This window comes from Podarcis muralis, chromosome 14 (assembly GCF_964188315.1).
Source record: "Podarcis muralis chromosome 14, rPodMur119.hap1.1, whole genome shotgun sequence".
In the NCBI taxonomy this organism is placed as follows: domain Eukaryota; kingdom Metazoa; phylum Chordata; class Lepidosauria; order Squamata; family Lacertidae; genus Podarcis; species Podarcis muralis.
The window spans coordinates 42,304,311-42,322,356 of NC_135668.1; the positions used below are offsets into that span (position 1 = coordinate 42,304,311).

General features: G+C 44.6%; 2 protein-coding genes across 6 annotated transcripts in view; one reads left to right on the forward strand and one right to left on the reverse strand.

Annotated features, from left to right (window-relative positions):
* Positions 1-7,291, reverse strand: part of ERI2 (ERI1 exoribonuclease family member 2) — a 9,581-nt gene extending 2,290 nt beyond the window's left edge. Inside the window, exons 1-8 of one of the 3 annotated variants that reach the window (XM_028707097.2) lie at positions 7,120-7,291; positions 6,381-6,451; positions 6,208-6,291; positions 3,340-3,467; positions 3,003-3,147; positions 2,450-2,550; positions 1,037-1,118; positions 65-153 (exon numbers count right to left, since the gene is read on the reverse strand). In XM_028707097.2, coding sequence (XP_028562930.2) covers positions 65-153; positions 1,037-1,118; positions 2,450-2,550; positions 3,003-3,147; positions 3,340-3,467; positions 6,208-6,291; positions 6,381-6,451; positions 7,120-7,142 — 723 coding nt within the window. In that variant the 5' untranslated portion in view covers positions 7,143-7,291. Of the gene's footprint in view, positions 1-64; positions 154-1,036; positions 1,119-2,449; positions 2,551-3,002; positions 3,148-3,339; positions 3,468-6,207; positions 6,292-6,380; positions 6,452-6,994; positions 7,029-7,119 lie in introns of those variants that run through there. The other 2 variants (XM_077918538.1, XM_077918537.1) reach the window with 2 other exon arrangements.
* A 75-nt stretch (positions 7,292-7,366) lies between these two features.
* REXO5 (RNA exonuclease 5) overlaps positions 7,367-18,046 on the forward strand; it is a 36,405-nt gene continuing 25,725 nt past the window's right edge. For 2 of the 3 annotated variants that reach the window (XM_077918534.1, XM_028707084.2), the window contains exons 1-4: positions 7,367-7,471; positions 9,757-9,947; positions 10,887-11,008; positions 14,328-14,454. In XM_077918534.1, the coding sequence (XP_077774660.1) occupies positions 9,807-9,947; positions 10,887-11,008; positions 14,328-14,454 (390 nt within the window). In that variant the 5' untranslated portion in view covers positions 7,367-7,471; positions 9,757-9,806. Of the gene's footprint in view, positions 7,472-9,756; positions 9,948-10,886; positions 11,009-14,327; positions 14,455-18,046 lie in introns of those variants that run through there. The other variant, XM_077918536.1, reaches the window with a different exon arrangement.

Genomic DNA, 18,046 nt, shown 5'->3' on the forward strand with positions numbered 1-18,046 from the left:
AAAGTTGTTTCAGCAAACTCTTACTGTCTTCTTGGCACGTATGTCAAGAAGAAAAGCCACTGACCTTATCCAAAGATTTAGTGATTTTCATCACACACCCATCGCAGATCATCTTCCATGCAAGGCGGGCAGTATTCCGGGAATCATCCAGCCCTTGGGGGAAAAGAGAGATGGTGCTGTTGTTGACCAAGTCAGGCAAGTTAACTATTCTGTACTCACACAACCCTTTCTCACTGCTTCACAAAAGAACCTGTAGGGATACAGCTATGCACAAAGCACCCTTGTATAAGAAGACCCTAGTATAAGATTTGGTGATCTAAATATGGCAGGTAGTAAGTACAGGGAGAATTGAGCTCCACTCCCTGCGTGGTCCTGAAGTGCACTAAGTGACTTTGAGTCACTCTGCCTCCCAGTCCGGTCCAGCCCACCCCACCCCACCGGGTTGCTGCAAGGATAAAAACAGAAGGAGGTAGGGAACAGTAGGTACTGTCCTGAACTTTGTGTGTGTGTGTATTTTATTAATTTTTACAATAACAAAAATCACATTAAAATAACCATACTATGTATACAATCCATAACAACTTCCAAAGATGGGATTTCTAAAATCCCTTGATTTCCCTCCACTCCCCTTCTTGGTTCTTTTGTTTTACATTTGTTCATGCACGTCCATAATATCTTAAATTCACAATAATTTCCAGTTTTATACATTATTCATCATATTACAAGTGTTTTTCAAAATCTTGCTAATGTATGATATTGTACACAATGCTTAGGAAATATGCAATAAATATTTTTCAAATTATTGTCCTGAACTTTTTGAAAGAAGGGTGAAACAAAAGTGGAATAAAACTCATTTAAAGGGATAAGAAAAACCAGCATTCTTGGTTTTAGAGCATGTCATTATTGAACAGTTTGGGTTATATTCCATGGAGTTTGTCTCAGTTTAGGCAGAGCTTGGAACAAGCCTAAGAACCTGCTACTGATAACTAGAAATATTTCCATACATACAGGCATACACACTTAAAAACTCACTCACCAGAATGCTCCCGTCCTGCAAATATGATCCCCACATCCTGCAAAGCACCGTTTAGCCCACGTGGCTTCCGACAGTAAAAGAGCTAAGAGGAAATAAAGGTAAAGACATTAGCTGCTGTGCTCTGTTCAACTCAAATCATAGGCACAGCACAAAATTTAGTTCTTCATATACGCCTTTCTTTAGCACTGGTGTGGGAAGCCTGTGGCCCTCTCAACATTGCTGAACTACACCTCCCATAATCCCTGACTATTGGCCCTGCTTGCTGGGGCTGATGGAAGTTAGGAGTTCCACAACATTTAGAGGGCCAAAGGTTCCCCACACCTGCTTTAGCAAGTCAAAGAACTGAAAAACACTCCCATCAGTGCTCTGATTACTAAATATTCAGGAGCAATCATAAAATAAATCTGTATTAAGTGATAGTTATCATTTTTAAAACAATGAATATACTACATAGATCATATCCTTCCTCCAAAAAAATGAATAAATCACTGTCCTTTCTTACTCACACGGCTGTCTACCACCAAAGGCCCTATGACAAGGAACAGGAGAGCAAAGGAGATAGGCTATGATGACCTCAGGTGACCTCAGACTGCTCCCCCTCCCCACATACAGTGACTGCACTATGGAAGGCAGCCTGGTGACTTGTTATGCTTTTCAGGCATCTGGTTGGCTGCTGGGAATGGAAGGCTGGACAACATGGGCCACTGTTCTGATCCAGCAGAGCTCCTCCTGTGTTCTTATTGCAACCTTATTAAATTATTTTATTCCCCCCCCCCCCATGTATTTCTTTACAGTGGTACCACAGGTTAAGAACTTTATTTGTTCTGCAGGTTCGTTCTTAACCTGAAACTGTTCTTAACCTGAGGTACCACTTCAGCTAATGGGGCCTCCTGCTACCACCATGCCGTCGCACGATTTCTGTTCTCATCCTGAAGCAAAGTTCTTAACCCGTGGTACTATTTCTGGGTTAGCAGAGTCTGTAACCTGAAGTGTCTGTAACCTGAAGCGCCTGTAACCTGAGGTAGCACTGTACTTTGCTTCCTTAAAGGTGGGATATGGATAATATAATAAATAATACAGATAGGACCAGAGATTACCTAGGAGGGCTATGTAAATGTGTGATCTTTATATCACCAGTGAAGAAAAACACTTAATGAATAAAAGAAAAGAAGAGAGATGGAAAGGAGTAAAACAGATGGGAGCATTGAACTAACATGACAGTATTATAAGCAATGTAGAAATGCAGCAAAAGTTACATTTCATCTGGCGAATGATCTAGCTTGCGGTGATGCAGACAGGCTGCCAGTTACACCATGACCACTGCAATCCAAACAATAAGCAGCTCTCAGCTAGCAAAATTGGCCATTCCTGCATTCCTTTCATGAATATTACAAATACGCAGTCTGATCTCACCTTGTAAGTTGCCCGGAGATCAATCCAGGAGTTTAAAACATCTGGTTTTCTCAGCTGCTTTCTTTTACACTCGTATTGCAAACACACACCCAGGTCCCAGTCTGTAGAACAAACAAACTGTCATAAACCTTTCATGTTTTATGCTTTGTTATTGTTTCTAGCTTTCTTCTGTGTGGAATAGTAACTGTGTCTTATCAGACAGCCATTCCTCACAAGGCTAGAAACACGAGGAATTAAAGTAGGAAAATATACCTAGGGACTAAGTCCGCTCTATGGTGTGATCGTGAAATGCACACATAACTGCTGAGGAGTACGCAATCCACAACTGTGCATTGCACCTCCCAACTCAGAGTTTTGTGTGTATTCTATCTAAGAAAAACCTCTTTTTTTTTTTTTGCTTTCTTAAACCAGTTTCTATCACATGTTGCAAATACAGCCTTGAAAGTTCAAGCTTTTTAAAAAGGAAGTGGAAAAGCAAAGTCAAGAGGGTCAAATCACTTCAAACCACTTTCAGTGTAAGAAATCAGATTTTTAAAAAGGTACTATGAATTACCTGACCATGTAACAAAAGCACATAATTTTCCTTCCGAAGAATGACCTGAACTGAAAACAATGTTTTTTTCCTTCTGCATTTTCTGAATCCATTTAGAAAACTGAGACAGGCATATATGAAGAGGGACGCCATCATCAACTTGGTTCTTAATAGAAGAGAACAAGATACATTTAGTATTTTTGACGGTATCCAAGTGTTGCTTTACACTCAGCCTTAACACATTTCATTGTCAGGCATAGTGAAACAGGGTCAATAACACCTCAGTGGTTTCAAAACCAACTAGAAACTATGAGCTTAGCTTGCAAATTGACTGCAACATGAAACAATAAAATTGTACCTGCGTTATGCCAGTTAGCTCAGTGCAAAATTCAGAGAGAATGGGATGTTCCTGAGGCTGCACGTACATGTGGAATTCAGATTCAATCTCTCCATTCGAGGTGTTTAATAGAACTGCTGGAAATTCAACTAAAGAAAGTACATTTTCATTCCAAATCAGGTTTATTTTAAAGAAATAGCATTCTTAAAAATGCAGTTTTACAGATGGAGTTGAAGAGTGCTGGGTCAAAGGTTTAAGCCCCCCCCCCCCCGTCATAAAACACATTGGGTCAGTTATATTTCCTTAGCCTAACCTACCTCACAGGATTGTTGTGAGTATAAAAGGGAGAGGGGATTATATAAATCTTTCTAAGATCCTTTGAGAGAGGAAGAGATAAAAATGCAATTACCGTATTTTTCGCTCTATAGGACGCACCTTGTTTTAGAGGGGGAGAACAAGGAAAAAAAATTCTCCCCCTCTCTGCTCAGCGCCCCTTCAGCGAAGCGGCAGGAGCAACGGAGCCCCTTCCATTTCTCCTCCCGCTTAGTTGAAGGGGCGCTGCGCAGCTCTCCCTCTCAGCTGAAGCCGGGAGAGTCTTGCTCTCCCAGCTTCAGCAAAAGGAACCCGAAGCCTTCGGAGCGCGGAGGGAACGCTCCCTCTGTGCTTCGGAGGCTTCGTGTTGCTATCGCTGAAGCCAAGGAGCCTGCATTTGCTCCATAGGACGCACACACATTTCCCCTTAATTTTTGGAGGGGAAAAAGTGCGTCCCATAGAGCGAAAAATACGGTAATTGCAACCGTGCCCCAGGTTTAAACAAGCTAGTTGGTCAAGGGAGCCATACTCAAAAAAGTTGAAAACCTCTGATCTAAGGGCATGGTAAGAGGTGTGCCCCAAATACCAGCTACTGTTATGTTCCAGCACCCACCTCCAGTCATTCATGTAAATTAAGTATCAAAATATGAATATGGTAAAGGTAAAGTACCTAGGGGTTAATATAACAGCCAAAAATCTGAGTCTATTTAAGGATAATTATGAAAAATGTTGGTCTGAAATTAAGAGAGACTTGGACAGTTGGGCAAAACTGAAGCTTTCTTTGTTAGGACGAATAGCTGCGATTAAGATGAATGTGCTGCCAAAGATGTTGTTTTTGTTTCAAACATTGCAAATTGTGGATAAAACGGAGTGTTTCCGGAGGTGGCAGAGAGATATTTCCAAATTTGTCTGGCAGGGCAAAAAGCCCAGAATCAAGTTTAAGATATTAACAGACGCAAAGGAAAGAGGGGGCTTTGCCCTGCCAGACTTAAGGTTGTACTATGAAGCCGCAGCTTTCTGCTGGCTAAAAGATTGGCTACTTCTCGAAGACACTGATGTGTTAGATTTGGAAGGTTATAACAATGCTTTTGGTTGGCATGCATATTTGTGGTATGACAAAGTTAAGATCAACAAGGCTTTTAAGAACCATATTGTCAGAAAAGCAGTGTTTAATGTCTGGACAAAATACAAAGACTTATTGGAAAACAAAACTCCAAGGTGGCTCTCACCTTTGGAAGCTAAGGCCCGGAAAAGACCCAATATGGAAGCCTACTGGCCAAAATATTGGGAACTGTTAGAAAAAGATGGAGATAATTGGAAACTGCAGAGTATGGAGAAAATGAAAGACTATGTGCGAGACTGGTTACACTACGCTCAGATTAAGGAAATTTTTAAAAGTGATAAAAAGTTAGGATTCCAGGTGGAGAAATCGAAGTTGGAAACAGAACTGTTAGAACCTAAGACTAAGGTACTTTCAAGAATGTATAATTTGCTGTTGAAATGGAACACACAAGACGAAATGGTTAAGTCGGCTATGATAAAATGGGCACAGGATATTGGGCATAACATTATGTTTGAGGACTGGGAAAGGTTGTGGACCACTGGGTTGAACTTTACTGCATGTAACACTTTGAAAGAAAATGTAATGAAAATGATATACAGATGGTACATGACCCCAGTTAAACTCGCCAAAATATACCATTCGTCTGATAACAAATGTTGGAAATGTAAAGAAAATGAAGGAACATTCTTTCACCTCTGGTGGACTTGCCCTAAAGTGAAGGCCTTCTGGGAAATGATATATAATGAGCTGAAAAAGGTATTTAAGTATACCTTTACCAAGAAACCAGAGGCCTTTCTTTTAGGCATTGTCGACCAGAAGGTGTCAAAGAAAGATAGAACATTTTTCATGTATGCAACAACAGCAGCAAGGATACTACTCGCTAAGAACTGGAAAACTCAAGATCTACCCACACTGGAAGAATGGCAGATGCAACTGATGGACTATATGCAACTGGCGGAGATGACTGGCAGAATCCGAGACCTGGGAGAAGAAAGGATTGAAGAAGATTGGAAGAAATTCAAGACTTACTTACAGAAATATTGTGATTTAGTGGAATGTTAAGAAGGATGCTTGGTTATAAATAATTGGCCATCACTAAAATAGATCAGGAATTGATGATAAGAGAGATTAAGAGAAACAAATTTGCAGGAGAATTATTTTATTGTATTTAAGTAAGTGGTTACAGATTTGGAAATAAGATTATAATTTGCTTGACAAAAACTTATTAATGATGTAAGTGGGAGCGGGAGACGTGAGGAAGTTTAAGGATATTATGAAATTTTGTTAAAACAAAGTAACAATGTTTATTAATATTGTATTCTTCTTTCTAAAAACCCTAATAAATATTTATATAAAAAAAAATATATGAATATGAATTACACATAGAGTTTGGGATAGGTAGGTTGGGAATTATATACAAATAAACTGCATGAGCAATGTTTTGATAGCTCCATTATTAATTTACCGATCACACAGAAGCAGTTCTCAAACAATATTACTAAATCTCCACTTACTGATTTCTTGAGTGTAACATTTTCTGCCTTCTTTCCAGCACGTAGACTCAAAATCAATAATTACTAAGTAGTCAAACAACTGCCCTACGGAATCAAGTGAGGATTGTGTTATTGTGTTATTTGCGAGAGTAAAGACAGTAATTTTTGCTTTGCAATTCAGACACAGTACTCACTCAGTTTGGGTTTGCCATGATTCTGGCCACCAGGCGATGTTTTAGAAATTCTTCTAATAATGCCAAGCTGCCTACAAAAATAAAAATAAAAAATAAAAATGCAAACACATACTGGAAGATTTAATCTCTCAATAGCAGAACAATATTTTGGGGGGTAACCAAGTGATCGAGATTCAGGCCTGAGGTTGCCGAATCCCTTGAGAAAAAGTGTGGAGAACAGTTCGGACAACTGGTAATGAAATGCAAGTGGCCCAACCTGTAACCTATTTACACGAAGCTCAAAAAAAATGGGATAAAAGGGGAGAGAACGGGGGGGGGGGATGGGGGCTTGTTCCAGACATCTGGCAGCATCTTTTCTTTTCACCAGCTCCCTCCACCCCCTTATTTTAAACATCCAAACCTTCCCAAGGGAAAAGAAACCCACAAGGCTTGTTAACCAGGGTGGTGCAGTGGTTAGAGCACCAGACTAGGGCCTGGGAGAGCAGGGTTCGAATCCTCACTCAGCCAAGGAGCTCCCTGGGTGACCTTGGCCCAGTTACTGCCTCTGAACCTAACCAACCTCACAGGGTTGTTGGGTGGATTAAATGAATAGGGGGGGGGGGCACGTGCGCTACCTAGAGTTCCTTGGATAAAAAGGCAGTGTATAAATTAAATTTAATTAATTAATTAATTAAATAATCCGAGAGCCCACTAGGGAAATGGAGGAAAAGAAGGATGCAGCGCCTGTTGTAGGCCTCACCTGGCCAACTTCTTCGTCGCCATGGCTACGGCCTCCCACCCCCATCCCCCAACGCTCCACGCTCCTCACTCCTCTCCGTTTCCGGCCTCCGTTTTGAACAGCCCGCGGATCCCGCCTCTTATCGATGCCGTCGACAAATCGGCTACTAGAGTCTGGTCCTTCTGACTTCCGGGGAGCTCTCTGTTCTTCTCCGGAGTCCCCGCTCGCGACTTCTCCAACAGCCTATGCGGCGCTCCGAGAGAGCGGGTGGGTGGGCGAGTAGCCTAGGCCGAAGGAAACGATTGCCGATCTGAAAGTTTTCCTCGATTGGGAGCTCCGCTCTGCACCCCGCGAAGGCAAACGGAGGAAGAAGGTGAGCGTCTCTCCTGCTTAAACGACCGTCGTTCTTTGAATGGCGTTTCTATGTCCCCGGGGGGGACGGGAGAAGCAGCTATGCGGGGTTTGCCTTCAGAGGGCAGGAGGAGGAGAAATCCCCCCCCGGATAATCGCACATGGCTGCAGGTCTCCCAGCGGTCTACTCGTGAGTAGTGCTGACATTGGCTCTGTAACCTGCAGTCTTGAGTCTCCTCACCATTATTGCACACGCTGTGGGTGTCCCTGCACCTGCTCCATGCTATTTAGGCTGCCATGCACACCATATGCTTAATCCTGGGAGCTGTAGTTTGTTATGGGTGCTTGGAATTGCACACTACGGTTCCCAGGATTTGGGGAGGGGGAATCTGTTTTAATTGTATGGTGTGTATTACAGCCTTTTCACGACAGAACATTTATTTCCTCCCTTTATTATTATTATGCATGTCATACCCTCACAACATTTTCCTGATGAAAATAGGGATCTCCTGTTCCATAATGATAATTTTACTATTTATAGCCCACACAGCTTACAGGGTTGCCCCAGCCACTCTGGGCAGCCTTCAATACATATAACAACATTTTAAAAAATACCACTTCCCTATACAGGATTGCCTTCAGATGGCTCGGGGGTTGGATAACTATACCCTCCAACATTTCTCGAATGAAAATAGGGACATCCTAAGGAAAAGTGGGACATTCCAGGATCAAATCAGAAACCAGGACGGCTTCTCTAAACCAGGGACGTCCCTGGAAAATAGAGACACTTAGAGGGTCTGGCATGTTGCTATGTGCTTGGCTTCACCAGAAGTATGTTTGTTCCATAATGGCTTCCCCTTCAGTTGTGGATTGGATCTAGAATAACATGACAATCCTAACCATGTCTACTCAGAAGTGTGCCCTATTGAAGTCAATGGGGTTTCCTCCCAGGTAAGTGGGAGTATAGTTGCAGCCTAGGTAAACGGAGCTTTTGTCCTGTTGAAATCATTAATACAGATTAATTATGATTTACTTTTAAGTACCATTGTTAATTTGAGTGTTCTCAAAGGGGAGGGCCTGCTACAGCAGTGTAGGGTGCTTCCATTTCATTGCCCCTTATTGAAGGCAATGGAGAAGTAGAGGACACCGAACTCTCCCCTGCTTTCAGTGTGGTATAGGTTGCAATCATTGGCACACCTCCTAGAGAGTAAGCCCCATTAAGTTCAGCAGGACTTCTGAGTGCACAAACGTAAAACATAGAACAAACGTATTCTGTTTTGTGACTATAAATAGCTTAGCTGGTTAGAACCATTGTGTAAATGCTCCCAGTTATCATTTATTAAATTTGAATACGGCCCTCCATGCATAGATCTCAAGGCAGCTCACAACACAAAAATACAAGATAAGAAAACACACACATAAAACAAGAGAACGAAAACAAAACAGTAGCCCCTACTCCCTCCCACAACACAGTTGCAACATGCTGAAACTCATTTCAAATGTGGTAGAACATTGCCCTGGTTTCCTCCCAAAACACACAAACTTGTAAATAAGAAATATGTCTTTATTCAGACGGCTAGCAGTACAGGCTCAGCAGCTAACACAGGACTCAGGAGTTCAAGAGCAGGGCAAGAAGTTCAGAACCAGACAGAAGCAACAAAGATGTCACAACAAGTTTCCCCACCCATCCCACTGAGCTTTTAAAGCTGAGAGGTGGTGTGTTCACTCAGGAGACTCTCTTGCCTTGCGGGGATGTTGAGATTGTGAGTGTGCTCTCTGGTGGGGTAGATGGGTCTGCTTCCATCTGTGAAGGCAGCTCCTGAGTAGATGACAAGCACCTTCCTGATCAGTTGCCACTTCCTGTCAGCCACAACCCCTTTGACAGATCAAAACCCTATCCGGTGGTTGCCAAACAGCCCTCCAGATGTTTTGGGACTACAACTCCCATCATTCCTGGATAACAGAGCCAGTGGTCAGGGATTATGGGAATTGTAGTCCCAAAACATCTGGAGGGCCGAGTTTGGCCACCACTGCTATGCAACCTCCACTGAGGCTTTCTGCTCCACATGTGGGTCGGAGGGGAGAGCTCACATCCTTCTTCCTCTTCCAAAGCAATTGTAGTTGAGTGAAAAGAGGAGATTTGCCTGCCTTCCACCCAGGTTCCCACAATCCACCCCACCACGCCATTTCCTCCTCTTCTGTCTGTGCCTGCCAAGGGATGCCAAATTGGGTTGTGGTGTTTGTTATATTTTGTTCAACTTAAATCTGTTTCCAGCTATTTTATTTCCTGATTCGTCTTTTTGGCAGATACAACACCCACACACACACCCCAAGGAAAAAACCCCAACCCCATACTGATGGACAAAATGGATACAGCAACCGATGTCATGAAAAAGAAACGGCCCTGTGAAGATAATGAAAAGACAGAGAAGGTTAAAAAGAGAAGGAAGGTTGATGAAAGCGATGTTTGCCAAAACCAGCAGAAAGCTAAAAGCGATGTAAGTGTTCCTGCTATTGCAGGAGATCTGCTCTCAGTCTCCAATCTCAGCAAAAAGTAACAATAAGTTGTGTACTAGAGTAGACCCATTGGAAATAATGACCCTACGTTAGTCACACCTATTAACTTCAGTGGGTTAACTCTGAATAGGACCAGCACTGGATACAACCCAGTGCTTTTTTACCAGCTTTGACTGTTGCCCTGGCTACAGCCATTTCTGGACCAGAGTAGCCTAACCACAGTTTTCAGGGTGCTGGTCACCTCCATATTGGATTACTACAATGCACTCTTTGCAGGGCTTCCCCTGAAGTTGTCCCGGAAACTGCAGCTAGTACAAAATGTAGCAGCCTGAATGCTCACTGGGCCAAAATTCAGGAGAGCTCTTGCAAAAGGCCATGCTTGATCAAAAGTGGCCATCATATTAAGACACATCACCTCCAGGCCATGTATGTGTGAAGCCAGTGTGCTCCTCCCTGAATTCTGCAAATGAAACTCAAGCTTCTGGCCCTCATGAAATCAAGACAAGACTGAAAGCACTTTGTAGGTCAAGTCTTATAAACCGAAAGGTAGGAAAGCAGGCAGCCAAGTTCCCCCACCATTTCTAACCCTGCAAGGTCGTTTTTGAGAGGATGACTCATGTGTTTTTTCACAGTCAGGGTTGTTAACTTCCCAGTGGAGGATTTTTGCAAATGGCACGTCCAACTGCAGTCGCTTGGCATTTGCTGTGTTTATGTAAATAGCTTCCAAGTGATGTCAAGTTATGCATAATCAAAATACTGTATGCTCACTCTGTCTTCCCTGCTCGCTCATTTATTTTCTCTGTGCCCTTTTTGTAAGAGACAAGTCGTCCCCTTCTGGAATCCATTCAGTGGCAGCTCAGACACTTCAACGCTTTCTGTCTTTGTAAACAATCCTGAGCCGGTTCTCTCGTTCTTTTCAGGAGAAGCAGCCCCGCTTGTCTGCCAAAGTGTTTGGAGAAGACTCTGAAATCAGCTACGACCAACTGTACAGATTCCTCAAGTATTCTGCTTTGGGGAAGCGCCACGATGCAACTCATCCCAGGTAGTCACTTGTCCCCTTCCAGGTGTTGATGGGCTCCTAGCTCCCATTGAGGTTGAGAACTGGAGTCCAGCAACATCCTGGAGGACTGAAGGCTGCCCATCCCTGCTCTATGTTCAGTCTAGGAGTCCATCCTACATGCTCCAACAGGAATAGATCTCACTAAAAGCCATCACCTAATGCCGTTCTCATGTGCTCTGATGAGCTGTGAGCCGTGCACCTTTGACGCTTCCATTAACCTGTGTCAAGTTTCTGGTACTGACATAGATCACATCAGCACCATGCATTTAAAACACATGACTTCCTCCAAAGAATCATGGGAACTGTAGTTTGCTCCTCGCAGAACTGCAATTGCCAGCATACACAGTTCCCACGGATCTTTGAGGAAAATACAGTGGTACCTCAGGTTACATACGCTTCAGGTTACATATGCTTCAGGTTACAGAGTCCGCTAACCCAGAAATAGTGCTTCAGGTTAAGAACTTTGCTTCAGGATAAGAACAGAAATTGTGCTCCGGCGGCGCAGCAGCAGCAGCGGGAGGCCCCATTAGCTAAAGTGGTGCTTCAGGTTAAGAACAGTTTCAGGTTAAGAACGGACCTCCAGAACGAATTAAGTACTTAACCCGAGGTACCACTGTAATGTATTTTCATTGCGTATTGTGGATGTGAATTTAGTTCAGGGAAGGCTTCATTTCAGATCCCCTCCTGGCTACATCAGAACCCCATTTTGGCCCTGCAGGATCAGGCCCATCTAGTCCAGTAGGAATATTGATTTCCTTTGTTTTGTTGAACAGATGGATTGATTTGCTTGATTTATTACAGTTTCATTCAAGAATCCCAAAGAGGATTACAAACAATAAATAATAAGAACATGGTTGAACATAATAAATGCAGCATAAATCATATGGGATAATTAATGGCATTGTAGAGAAAGTAGCAAAATTTCTGAGAGAGGCCACATCACTGTAAGACTCAAGAGGCACTTTTTAACCTTAGTTTTATCTTAAAGCATCTCCTTCTATGAACAGATGCCAATTTTACGCTTTGACTTAAATATTTCTGCATCCTGTTCATGCCAGTAAGTGAGATTGATGGAGAACATCACAAATGCAGCGTGAATCATCTAGAACAAGTAACAAATCATCAGGGAAACAATTGCAGTCTACAAAACACTGTTAACAAAGCAGCAACTAAAAAATAAGCTGGACACCACAATTAAAGCAAAAGTCGTGTAATGCGATCAACAAATCAGTACAGCATTTGTAAACTAGGAAGCCTCAGACTGCTTTTCCAAATTCCTTGCCTTTCAAAAGCAGCTTTGCCATGCGCTGTTGGGAGGCTATATTGTGAGGGATGTGGTCAGGAGAGAGTCCTGGGGGCCTGGTAGAGATACCTGGGGGCCGCATTCAGCACTTATAGAATCATAGAGTTGGAATAGACCACAAGGGCCATCGAGTCCAACCCCCTGCCAAGCAGGAAACACCATCAGAGCACTCCTGACATATGGTTGTCAAGCCTCTGCTTAAAGACCTCCAAAGAAGGAGACTCCACCACACTCCTTGGCAGCAAATTCCACTGTCGAACAGCTCTTACTGTCAGGAAGTTCTTCCTAATGTTTAGGTGGAATCTTCTTTCTTGTAGTTTGGATCCATTGCTCCGTGTCCGCTTCTCTGGAGCAGCAGAAAACAACCTTTCTCCCTCCTCTATATGACATCCTTTTATATATTTGAACATGGCTATCATATCACCCCTTAACCTCCTCTTCTCCAGGCTAAACATGCCCAGCTCCCTTAGCCGTTCCTCATAAGGCATCGTTTCCAGGCCTTTGACCATTTTGGTTGCCCTCCTCTGGACACGTTCCAGTTTGTCAGTGTCCTTCTTGAACTGTGGTGCCCAGAACTGGACACTTGAGATTCCTCAGCAGTGCTGCAGGCCTTGCTGCTCTGAATGAATATTCTCCTTCCTCCTTAACCATGCTCAAGAGGGGCAAAGCATGCAGAAAGTTCCTGGTTCAGTTCTTGGCATTGCCTTAAAAAAAAGGGGGGGGGGAGAGACTCACACAGCAGGTGATAGGAAGATCTCTTTGACTGAGAACTGGAGAACTTGTGGCAATCAAAGTAAAGGGCGTTGGACTAAAGAGGCATAAAGAGCATTTACAGTCTGGCGCCCGGACACTGAGGTCCAGCGCTGAGGGCCTTCTGGCTGTTCCCTCACTGCGAGAAGCCAAGTTACAGGGAACCAGGCAGAGGGCCTTCTCGGTAGTGGCACCCACCCTGTGGAACGCCCTCCCATTAGATGTCAAAGAGAAAAATAACTACCAAACTTTTAGAAGACATCTGAAGGCAGCCCTGTTTAGGGAAGCTTTTAATGTTTAATAGGTTATTGTATTTTAGTGTTTTGTTGGAAGCTGCCCAGAGTGGCTGGGGAAACCCAGCCAGATGGGCGGGGTATAAATAATAAATTATATTATTATTATTATTAGTAGTAGTAGTAGTAGTACAGTGGTGCCCCGCAAGATGAATGCCTTGCAAGACGGAAAACCCGCTAGACGAAAGGGTTTTCCATTTTGGAGGTGCTTCACAAAACGAATTTCCTATGGGCTTGCTTCGCAAGACGAAAATGTCTTGCGAGTTCCTGCAGGTTTTTTTTCCTCCCCCCCCCCTTTTCCCAAGCCGCTAAGCCGCTTATCAGCTGATCCGCTAAGCCGCTTAACAGCTGATCCGCTAAGCCGCTTATCAGCTGAGCCGCTAAGCCGCTAATAGCGCTAAGCCGCTAATGGGCTTGCTTCGCAAGACGGAAAAACCGCAAGACGAAGAGACTCGCAGAATGGATTCTTTTCGTCTTGCGAGGCACCACTGTATTATTATCTTTCTGTGTCCCAGCGCTGCATCAACAACATTGACCAGGATTGGAAACCAGGTCCTTGTCCCTAAAATACCCAGGACCAAGGAACCTGCTTTATACTGAAACAGAACGCAAGAAGGGCCAGTGGGGTCATGTCCTTCTGCCCATCTAGTCCAGCCTCCTGCTGTCACATTGGCCAACCAGGTGCCTATGGGAAGCCCACAAGCAGACCACGATCACAGGACGACTGGTCTAGCAAGCTCAGTATTGTCTACACTGACTCTCCAGGGTTTCAGACAGGACCTAGAGATGCCTGGGGATTTGAACCCGGGACCTTCTGCATGCAGAGCAGATGCTCTGCCACTGAGCTACAGACCTTGCCCCCCGATTACCATGCTTCTTGCCCCCCACCTAGAGAAAGGCAGGAGGCTCACCGGAGTGGTAATGGCTTTCCCTCTCCCCCTGCTTTGTGGTGCAGCTGGTGCCGTGTTCATCACCGGAGGCGTCTGGCTGGCGTAGTGGTGGTGGTCCTGCGGGACGTCGGTCAGCTCCACTTCGACCGCTTCTACCTGCAGTTCAAGCATCTCCGAAGGATATTCAGACATGTAAGTTCGCCAGCCGTAATCCTTGAGGCATCTGGGGAAACTCCTGTAATCGGGACAGAGCTCCTATAATCAGTTCCAGAGGGCAGCAAACTAGGGATGGCAAACCTCAGTTCTGTGGGCCAAATGTCCCCCCCCCACACACACCTTGACCTTTCTGTTTGACTCCTGGACATGCCCCTTATCAGCTTTGCTTTGTACCCTCTTTGGATTGTTTTTGCCTGTCTGGAATGAATCCTTTTACAGTGGTACCTCAGGTTACATACGCTTCAGGTTACATACGCTTCAGGTCACAGACTCTGCTAACCCAGAAATAGTGCTTCAGGTTAAGAACTTTGCTTCAGGATGAGAACAGAAATCGTGCTCTGGCGGTGCTGCAGCAGCAGGAGGCCCCATTAGCTAAAGTGGTGCTTCAGGTTAAGAACAGTTTCAGGTTAAGTACGGACCTCCAGAACGAATTAAGTACTTAACCCGAGGTACCACTGTATCTCCATCCGTCCATATTGCACACACAGATAGAGGATAGAGAGGGGGGTGCATATGTTTCAGTTTGTGTGAAATTCGCATCCATGGCACCACCCACTTTTCCCTCTGGCCCTGCCCCCTCAACCCCCCAGAAGTCAGTTGAGAAGGGAGAGTTACCTTCAGGCCAGAGAAACTTCCCCACCTCTGCTGCGAAGCCTTTTTCAGGCTGGCAGGTTTTGTTGCCTGATTTGCAGGAATGAAATAAAGTGATGAAATTGACGTCCTATTCTCCCTTGTTCTCCCCACTCTCCAGCCACAATCTGTGGCCGCTCAAGAGGGCACCAGATGTTGTTGTTGTTGTTGTTGTTGTTGTTTTCATTTTCACTTATACTCCACCCATCTGACTGGGTTACCCCAGCCACTCTTGGTGGCTTCCAACATATATAAAAACATAATTAAACATTAAAAGTCTTCCCTATGCACTCTCCCCAAGAACTTCGTCTCCCAAGTCTTGGCACACAGGGCTCCAAAACCTAGCTGCGAATATGCGTTCGCGTGATGTGCTTCTCTTAACACAAACGGTACGTTCTGTCTTTTGAAAGAGACAACTGTTTTCCACACAGAATAGAGTCTGCTTTAATGTGCTCAATTTCTTTTCTTTTTCTTTTTCTTTTTGGTTTTCCTTACAAGTCTCCTCTGAACAGGATGCTTTGAATGAGTAAACTTTGCCCAAGTTTTTTTTTTGTTTTGGCGGTGGGTGGATGTGTGTGGGGGGGGGCTTTCCAGTGGCAAGGAAACACATGTCTTTAATTGAGAGCAAATTCAAGACTTTCCAGGAATATGCAGCCGCCAGTCCTTGCCAGCGAGACGAAGACTGAGCTTTCTCTGGCTCCTGCCTGGAAGTTGAGGTCATTAATACGATAACGACACAAAAGAGGCCCGTTTTAGTCAGTCCCATTTCCCTGAAAATGTTATTTGTCCCCCTGCGCAGTCCTCCCCACTGTTAAAGCAACAATCGTGGACTCAAAAGTGAGGCAGTTTAAAAATGGCTGTATGCTAGTGTGTTTGGACTATACTAGACTATGACCTGGGAGATGAGTATTCAGAAAGACGGTGGTTCTATCACCACTGTTGGAGGGAGTATATTTCTGAATACTACTGACTGGTAATCAGTCACAAGCAAGGCCTGTTGCTCTTGGGTCCTGCTTTCAGGATTCCCATGGGCATCTAGTTGGCGACTGTGAGGGCAGGATGCTAAGCTAGCTAGACATTTGGCCAGAGCTCTTCTTACGAAACCAGGTTTCAAATCCTTACTTGGCCAGAGAGTTCACAGGGTCAGCCTAACCTACCTCACATGGTTGCTGTGAGGAATAAAAAAGGGAGGGGAGGCAAACCCCGAAGGGGAAAGTAGAATGGAGTATCCTAGAATTGTGCACGGCTGGTCGTCTGACGCACTGAAGAAAGGTGCCCTCGGCACTGCAACATTTTATTGCAGACCCCACTTGTTTTCTGCCTATTAATAGGGGTCTGTTTATGCAGTGCGTCTGTTGCACACACCTTTAGAAAGCATTTGGGAGCTTCAGCTAGCACGGAGGTGAAACTTTAAAAGTATCAGTCGGTGGACCTCTGTCATGGAGAGAGGGGGAATCACTTGAATCATTTGCTCAATGTTTTGATGAATTAAAAGTCTTTCCAAATGATACATACGTTTAGCACAAGAAGAGCCCTGTTCAGTTAGGCTAAATCTCTCAAGGGCTGTCGCATGGGAGCAAGCTTGTTTTCTGCTGCTCTGGAGGGTGGGACTCAAACCAATGGCTTCAAGTTACCAGAAATGAAATTCCGACTAAATATTGGGAAGAAATTTCGGACAGTAAGAACTGTTTGATAGTGGAACGGACTCCCTTGTTGTGGGGGAGGAAGGGAAAGGAGATTGTTAGCCGCTTTGAGACTCCTTGAGGGGAGTGAAAGGCGGGATATCAAGTCCAAGCTATTCTTCTTCTTCCCTGGGAAGGCAGTGGACTATCCTTCCTTGGGGGTTTTTAAGCAAAAGTTGGGGTTGGACTAGATGACCCTTGGTATCCCTTCCAACTCTGCAATTCTGTGATTCTAGTCTAGCATCCTGTTCTCACAGCAACCAACCAGATGTCCATCAGAAGCCTGCAATCAGGAACTGGATACTACTGCATGTTTGATCAAAAGCGAAATCCTGTGATTTTTCAGCTTTCGACTTTCCTGGTTAGGTGTCCACTTCTGGGCCGTTAAACTACTTTTTATTTCTAGCTAGGCTCTGTTATTTCCAGAACTATCAACCTCGGAAGTTTTGGACTTGGGCCACTGTCTTGAAATCTGCGTGGAGGGTAAACCTACCACACCGCTTTCCTTAGTCTGTGGGACCCCCTAAGACATGGGTAGGCAAACTAAGGATTGTGGGCCAGATCAGGCCCAATTGCCTTCTGGATCTGGCCCATGGATGGTCTGGGAATCACCGCGTGAATCACCAGCACATGCGTTGTTTCCCTCTCCCTCACACGGTGGCAGCGGCACCTCCTCCCTCCCTCCTCCTGGCTTCTCCCTGCCCTGCCTAGAGGAGGAAGGGGGCTGGGTTTTGTTGGTGCCAGCAGCAGCAGTTCTTGGGCGGCCGCCATTTTAAGCAGCTCCTCTCCGGAGCCCTTTCACACACCGCTCATCGTCCTGCCACCAGCCCCTGCTGCTTGCAAGACACAGGTAAGCAGCCACCGGGGCTTGTGGTACTCTTGCATCATTTCCCCCCAAAATATAGTCTGGCCCCCCACAAGGTCTGAGGGACAGTGGACCGGCCCACTGCTGAAAAAGTTTGCTGACCCCTGCCCTAAGACATCAAGCAGAAAAGAAAAATGTTTGTTTTTGTGGGATTGGCACACGGCTTCCATTGCAGCCCCTTAATTACTTGGCCTGACCTTTTGTTCAGTTGTGTATTTTGGCACCTTCTCTGTCCGAAGATTCGAGAACTTACGTAGCTGCTATTCATTCATGTTAAATGTATTTGTATGCAGGGTTTCTGGACCCGATCCAACACTAGGCGTCAGTGAAATGTATTTTTAATTACTGGGGTACCAAAAGAACAAAACAAAACCCCACCCAAGTTTTTCTT